The 8159-nt window shown below is 39.2% G+C and overlaps 2 protein-coding genes across 2 annotated transcripts; both read left to right on the plus strand.

Annotated features, from left to right (window-relative positions):
• Positions 1-506: 506 nt before the first annotated feature.
• On the plus strand, positions 507-3376 carry LOC103416263 (uncharacterized). The gene is made up of 4 exons (XM_029087878.2): positions 507-817; positions 1338-1396; positions 1738-1805; positions 2814-3376. Exons 1-4 carry the CDS (start codon positions 644-646, stop codon positions 3128-3130), a joined length of 618 nt encoding a protein of 205 aa, XP_028943711.1. The 5' UTR covers positions 507-643; the 3' UTR covers positions 3131-3376.
• Positions 3377-4768: 1392 nt separating this feature from the next.
• Positions 4769-7378, plus strand: LOC103431138 (G-type lectin S-receptor-like serine/threonine-protein kinase LECRK3). Its single transcript, XM_029087879.2, has one exon. It carries the CDS (start codon positions 4790-4792, stop codon positions 7214-7216), a length of 2427 nt encoding a protein of 808 aa, XP_028943712.1. The 5' UTR covers positions 4769-4789; the 3' UTR covers positions 7217-7378.
• Positions 7379-8159: the final 781 nt, after the last annotated feature.

Consider the following 8159-nt stretch of genomic DNA (forward strand, 5'->3'; position numbering starts at 1 on the left):
ATATCCATGTACATTTTTTCCAGCAAAAGCATTACTAATCGACAGGTCTTCTTTGTGTAAGCAATCTCGTGTTTACCTGTATGGCCAATTTAGGCATCAAAATTGTTTAGTTTTGCTGCATTGAACTCTTGTATGACTTGTCCTTTGTTTTCTGCATAGACATTTTCATTGAAACAGCCTGATTTTCTTACAGGGAAGTTACATGCTATCCTTATTAGGTTACCTAATATGTAGAATTGCCATTTCATATGAAATTTATGACTATATCTGCTACGATTTTCTTCTATGTTCTCAATGGAAATTAGAAATATCAAAATTTAATGACATCTAGTCTCACATTTAATTTTTAGTCTTTTACTCTTTACGGGTTGAGGGGCACCATGCGACCTAGTAAGGTGAGAGCCAGGCGTCAGACCATCCACCAGGTGTAAGTCATGGAGAAATTTTAGCTTAAGATGCAGTCTAATAAGTCTAATCTTTCTGTTTCTTTCTGTCTGTACGTGAGTTTCTAGGTCTTTCCCTTTTACTCATGTCTTGCTAGACATTGATTTTTCCTTCAGATTCATTAGTTGAAACAACGATCTTTGAGGAATTGAGTGTATACAACAACATCATATTTTGGTACTCTTGGATAATTTTGAAAATGAGAATCAGGGGCAGACGGATCGTCAAACCACCTCCTCCTCTAACTAGCTCAGTTGGTTCATCAGAAGATCCCCCAGCACAGCAAGATGAGCAAGAGGTTTCATCATTGCCCTTCAATGGTGCTATTTTTCTGTCCTACCAAAGATATCTGCATGATCAGTACATTAAAGAGGTAAAGAGGGGTTCAGGATGTGCAAATCTGTTGTGATTTTAAGTTATTTTTATGTTAATTGAATAAACCAAACATCAAATCATAGGTAAAGAGAGGATTCAGGATGTGAAATCCATTGCGATTTAAATTTAGTTTATGTTAATTGAATAAACCTAACATCAAATCAGAGGTAAAGAAGGATTCAGTATGTGCAAACCGTTGCGATTTTAAGTTCTTTTTTATGTTAATTGTTTTCTACTACCTCCTACTGCCTCTCCAATTTTATTCACTGGTTCTACAATTCATCGTTCTTTGGAATCTCAGATCTAGGTATAACTCTAAAATTCTAAATCAAAATCCACTCAGTTTGTTGTTATCATGCAACAAATTCTGCTCCACCATCCCAGATCTAGGTATCCTTGCCTACATCTTCAGATCCAGGCAACGCTATATTTTCTGAAGTTCGGGCTGGTGTAACACCCGTAGTCTCATCTGTTTTTTGTTACTATGCACTAATTCTGTTCCACAATCTTTTTTATAGAACACTGCTGGATGTGTATCTGAAGATAAGGTGATCTCAGATTCCTGTGCTGCTCAAAGGTAAGTTATTTTCTTAATGTAATTATGTGGATTAATTGAGCAGGGCGACATCCCCATGGTTTGTAGGCTTGAAGTTGACAGGAGACACAGTATCGTCATCTTTCATGTGTCCATCTGATTTAATAAAAGTAAAGGGGGTCATCTCTACTCAATGTGTTTCGTAACGTATCAAAATAAGGTTCCCGCGTACTCATTCAATATGCACCTAAAATTTAAAATGCATAAGTAGTAAATTCAAACTGATACTTTGAAGGAAACTAGTTGTTTTATCGGGATTGTGAGAACATTTGAATGACTGTGTACACATTGTTAAATGGATTTCCTTATTGGTGATCATAAAGGAGGGGAAGCATCTCAAATGCAGCTGTACCTGCCCGACAGAATGTAATCGTCATATCTTCTGATGATGGTACGCCTTTTTCACTTTCTTTAAAGAGTTCAAATAATGGTTATCAGGAAATTAATAAATTTTGTATCAAGCACTATTGATATAAAGTATGCTTTTGGGAACATCTTTGTACAAAATTCTCAATGCAGAGAAGATTAATGACTTGTAAACTAGGTGAACTTGTCTGCGTCATTTAATAGCATTATAAAGAAATATGATAATTCTTCGGAATATTGAAAAGAAATTCTTCAGATTATCAAAAACTGTTTTTTTTTTTCTTTCTTTCTCTAAAACCCTTCAAAGCATCAGTTAGCTCCTCCAAAGAATAGCCTACCCGCCATCAGTACTATTTTTAGCATTCCTTTTTAGGATATTCTCAAAATGCAACAGCCAAAAAGAAAGCCATGTCGTTGGGAAACTTCCACAACCCGCCACGAACCAGCGTATATATGTTACAATGGTGATTTGCAAATCAGGTTAGATACAGATTCCCTTAGCTCCCATAGTAAAAGAAGCATGGAAATAAAGGTCAGATATGATATCTTATTCAATGGATGAACTTTGTCAAGAAAACACATTTTATTGATATTTAAGCCTTTTCCCAACGTATCGTTTCTGTTCTAATATCTTTGCTTAGTCTTGAGGGGGAAGATATTTGGTGTTGGCTTGCTTTGTTCTTCATGACGTTCACGTATTATAATACCATCTCACCATTTTCATATATGGAAATGATTTTGTGGATCAAATATGCATATTACCAGACTACTTAGTGTCTTTGCTAATAATAATGATGCATATAGATGGTCCGCCTATTCTTCTTCTAGAGTTTTGTTCTTGCTTTATTATGTGTCATCCACTCGATACTTACTTAAGAAGTAAATACTTTAGCTTCTTGTGATCTGATTCTCAAAGGCCGCGAGATGTGAAATTGCAAGAAAATTAGCCTTAGCGTTTGTTGTTATTATTAGGTTCTGTTTCGTCGTATGCCGTTTCTTATTGGATTCTTAATTTATTAACATGGAAAAGCAGATGAACCTGCACTGAGGAACGAGAAGGTAGACCCGGATGAAGTCACCAGCAGAAGGATTCGCAGGAGAATGGACAGCAGGGATGTCAATATGGGAAGATCTAACTGCGCACACAATGAGATGACTCAGGCGGGACATGCACGCGTACGCACCTCAGTTGTGGCAAGAGCTAGGGGCATGCACAGCCTTATGCGCAACCTGAACCTAATGCCTTCTCGTCCCAGATTTGAAGAGGAGCTCATTAAGAACGTTAATGGTGAGGCAAAGAATGCGCAAAGGAAAAGGTTCAGGCTTCTGAGCGAATTCTATGGTGTTTAGAAAAAGCTTGAGGCAGTGAGGAACCTCATTTGGACTAGAGCAATGGTTTTCTGAGTTGCATGTTTTTCCGTTTCCTAGTGTTTGTTGTTTTCGTCTTAGTTTTTTGAGGAGGTTTGGGCTGTTAAACTAAAACAATGCTTTTCTGAGTTTCATGTTTTTCGATTTCGTAGAGTCATCGTTTGTCTGAGATTTGTTAAAATTTGGTTTTCTGATTTGGACTTGAATTTCATACCATGATTCTATGCACGAGTGTTCAATCTTGAGTGACCTCCACATGACTTGGAGCTTGCTCTACCTTTACCTCATCTCTTACCTTCCTCTGCAGTATCGAATATGGGTCAAGTGGTAGGCAATGTCCAACCTGGTACGAAATGGCTGGCCCGACCTGATGAGATGAAATGGCATATCAGCCTTGTCTTGATCTATACGGGCTTCGAATGCTCGTCGAACCATGCCTGAAACCGGTGATATCTCAGCTCGGCCTCCGGTGTTTTACCCTGACGATGTATATCATACAAGTTTAAAAACTTTAGTTAGTACTTAGTTTTTGGTGAATGCATAAATGAACAGAGATGTTTGGCATTTTTCAAAAGTCTATCACTTGAAGACTTGGTAGTTTTTGTTTGATCATGGACGTCTATTTTCCAAGTTTTCCCCAGTTATGTCCTACTCCTGCCCCACTGAAAACATGAACTTCAGCTTTGACACCACCTCTATCCGTCCTCTAATTTGCATTTACTTTTCACATTTTCCGGCTTCGATGGAAGGTAAAGTGAAGACGGGATTCAAACTGTGATCTCGAACGCAAAGGTAAATGCTTTCAATTCAACCACCCGAAATTGAAGTCTTCTTACCAATCTTTGAATTTTGCTGCTTGTCCTTTGTTCTGGTAGGCTTGAATGGTCAGCAAATGATTGAGTCATGCTCATATTTACTATAGTTTTTTGGTTTGAAACATTCATATACACACACACACACACACACACACACACACACACACACACACACACACACTATAGTATTTTTGGTTTGAAACATTCACACATACATACATATACATTATACATATATATAATATTAATATAATATTGTATAGTCGAACGTAAAACTTCGAGTGTAGTGGTAAATGTTCTTAACTACTTAAGATACAAGTCATTTGCTAGTTTGAAACATTCATAAGCGCTTAAGTAAGTAGAATTGTAAAATGAGTGAGGGACGAGAATATGATGAAAAAAGATTTGAGAAAGACAAATCAGCCGGCTGTTGCTAATCACATCAATATTGCCCCAACTTGCATTCTCTTACCACCTATTAGCAAAGTAGTTACGGAGTTGGTATCAGTGTCATTAAATATAGAACTATTCAATTATATTATTCTCTCAAAAAGTGGAATTCTTGTATTTTGAACAAGGACTAAATGTGTATTATATGTGCAGGTTAGGAGAAATTGTTGTGTGTGAAGCTAGCGAGGGGAGGCCATGCGTGGTTGATGGCTAATATATACTTAAAGAAATGTGGTACACGCATTTACTTCCAGGAAAAAACTTAAGACAATGACAGGCATGGAGATTAGTCAAGCCTAATTAAGATATATATTTAATTAAGCTAGGTTGAAGAAATATAGCTCATTAAGCTAGGTTGAAGAATTGGTGCTTTGCAATGGCAATGGCTTTTTCTGTACGGATGCTTTTGTTCTCCTCATTGTTTTTGCTACCAATTTATGTGTTTTCCCAAAATAATGGAAGAGTAGTAGTTGGGAGTTCTCTAACTGCAAGTACAGGCAACTCCTCATCATGGCTTTCTCCATCCGGTGATTTCGCGTTTGGATTTTCGCCCCTCGGAAACAATGATCTTTTCTTGCTTTCGATATGGTATGCGAAAATCCCAGACGAAACCGTAGTTTGGTATGCATATGACGGTAACAACCCCATCGTTGCACCAAGGGGATCAGTTCTGAACTTGACTGCCAACAGTGGACTAGTTCTTAACAATCCTCAGGGTGGAGAGATATGGAAATCCGAAACAACTTTCGGGATTGTTGAGAACGGGGTCATGAATGACACCGGAAACTTTGTCCTTCAAGACCAAAACTCAGGGAGCTTGTGGGAGACCTTCAGCAATCCTACAGACACCGTTTTGCCTGGACAGACAATTGAGAAAAATGGGAAGCTTTCGTGTAGACAATCGGAGACAAACTACGCAAAAGGGCGGTTCCAGCTGCGCTTGCAAGATGATGGAAACCTCGTGCTCAACACCGTCAACTTGCCAACAGATTATGCCAACAACCCTTACTTCGCCACGAACACCACCGCAGGGACTGTAGAAGGTAGTCAAGGTAAACAATTGGTGTTCAACAGCTCAGGGGACATGTTTGTTCTGAGAGAAAATGGTGGAAGATTCACTCTTACAGGGACACAGGGAGTTTCGGTGAGGGACAACTACATAAGGGCAACTCTTGATTTTGATGGGATTTTCGCTTTATATTCTCACCCGAAAAATTTCACTGGAAATGCAAGCTGGAGTAATCCTCTGTGGTATAAGCCGGATGATATTTGCCTAACACTTCGTGAAGTCCTGGGCGTTGGTGTTTGCGGATATAACAGTGTCTGTAAGCTCAAACCAGATAATAGGCCAACCTGCGAATGCCCAAAAGGGTTTTCTTTTCTTGATCCGCAGGATATATACCGAGGCTGCAAACCCGATTTTATACAAGGCTGTGAAGAAGATGAGCTACGAAGTCCCAGAAAAGATTTGTATGATGTCGAAGTGCTGACAAATACTGATTGGCCAACCTCAGATTATGTGCAGCTAAACTCTTTTACCGCAGACGAGTGCAACGAGTCCTGCTATCAAGATTGTTTGTGCGCTGTTGCTGTTTTCAGGTCTGAAACCTGCTGGAAAAAGAAGTTACCTCTCTCAAACGGGAGAGTGGATGTCAGTCTTAATTCACAGACCTTCATAAAAGTCCGAAAGGATAATGCCACTCTGCAGTCTCTTCCAAAGCCAATTCCAGATGATAAAGAGAAGAGACGGAAATCTGTGATACGAGTGGAATCAGTATTATTAGGTACCTCTATCTTTGTTAATTTTGTCTTAAGTTCTGCTCTCTGTCTTGGGTTTTTCTTCATATTCCGGAAGAAACCTGTAAGACCTAGTACCGATATTGTTTTGGACTCGAATTTGCGCTCTTTTAGCTATGAAGAGCTACGAGAAGCTACAAATGGATTCAAGGAAGAATTAGGAAAGGGTGCTTTTGGAGTGGTTTTCAAAGGGGTGATGCAAATTGGTTCTGGTGTCGAAGTGGCGGTGAAGAAGCTAAACTGTGTTATGGCAGATGTCGAGAAGGAGTTTAACACAGAAGTGAATGTAATTGGTCACACGCATCACAAGAATCTGGTTCGTCTATTTGGATATTGTGACGAGGGGCAGCAGAGATTACTAGTTTATGAGTTATTGAGCAATGGCACATTGGCAAGCTTTCTTTTTTCTGATATCAAACCAAGTTGGAGACAGCGAATTGAAATCGTTTATGGCGTTGCGAAGGGGCTTTTGTACTTGCATGAAGAGTGCAGCACGCAGATTATCCATTGTGACATAAAGCCGCAGAACATACTTCTCGATGAGTATTACACCGCTCGGATCTCTGATTTTGAATTGGCAAAACTTTTGATGATGAATCAGAGCCAGACTCATACCGCCATCCGAGGAACAAAAGGTTATGTTGCACCTGAGTGGTTCAGGAACTTGCCAATCACTACCAAAGTTGATGTATACAGCTTTGGTATTGTGCTGCTGGAGATCATTTGTTGTAGGAGAAGCGTTGACATGGAAGGTAACTGTGAAGAGAAAGCAATTTTAACGTACTGGGTTTATGATTGCTACATTGAAGGAGTACTAGATGATGTTGTAGATCATGAAGTCGAGGCCTTGGGTGATCGAACGACACTGGAAAAGTTTGTGATGGTTGCGATTTGGTGTATTCAGGAAGATCCGTCTCTTAGGCCTACTATGAGGAAGGTTGTGCAGATGCTTGAAGGAGTTGCCGAAGTGCCTGTTCCACCATGTCCATCCCCATATACCAGATAAGGTTGAACCACCGTTGTATATATTGTCACAGTAGTAGCTAGCTTGTTTCCTTCTTATCAATCTTTTTTTAGTTTAACAATTTGTGGCTTTGTAATGTGATGATTTGTTACGAAAACATTTTCATTTGCTTAATCTATTGCTGCTGATGAAGTTTGTGGTTTATCTTGTACGGATTGGAATTATCGCTGGCCCCGCTACTCCCTACTGTTCTTTGTAGAGAGGGTGGCGGCGAATTATGATCCTTTTTATCGGCAAATACTAGTTCAGTATAGTTTTCAGCCACGCTACAAACTTCATTCACATTGGAAAGAGTAGCAGATTCTGAATTCAAAATGAACACCGCTGCAGTCTCATTACACGAAATTGCAGCTGGATATTACTCCTAATTCCTTCCATTCATCGTTCCCCTCAGACGGGTTTTCTTATATCTTCACTCTGATTTGGTTTTGTTGCTACCAGTTTGCTTCTACTCTACGCAAGCAGATAAACCTTGCTTCATTTAAATCCTCCTAAAAAGAACAGATGAATTGCCCTTATTTCAACACTGCTTCTATAAATTGCCCTTTGTACTAGTTTTATAGAGACAGCCCAGCGGCCCACTACTAATTACCATCAATACTGACCTTAACTTAACCACATGTGCAATTCAATAGGTGTGGTTTATACAAAATTAAGCAATTAGTAGTCGAACTTTTCTATATAAGAGGATTTAAACTTTATCAAGTTTCCGATGTGGCCATGTGGGACATGCTTCAACATACTTAATTGGTATAAACAGAAAATACACTTCTTTGTGTGTTTTGGACAAAAGGCTGGTTTCTCCATAATCTAGACATCTTGGAGTCCCAAGTACAAATCGTGCAGTCAGCTGCTTTGAAGTGGAATAGTATTTTTCCTGTTTGCGGGGTGACTTCCATTGTGAAAAGTCAGAACCGAGTTATAG

Source organism: Malus domestica, chromosome 11 (assembly GCF_042453785.1).
Source record: "Malus domestica chromosome 11, GDT2T_hap1".
NCBI classification, from domain to species: Eukaryota; Viridiplantae; Streptophyta; class Magnoliopsida; order Rosales; family Rosaceae; genus Malus; species Malus domestica.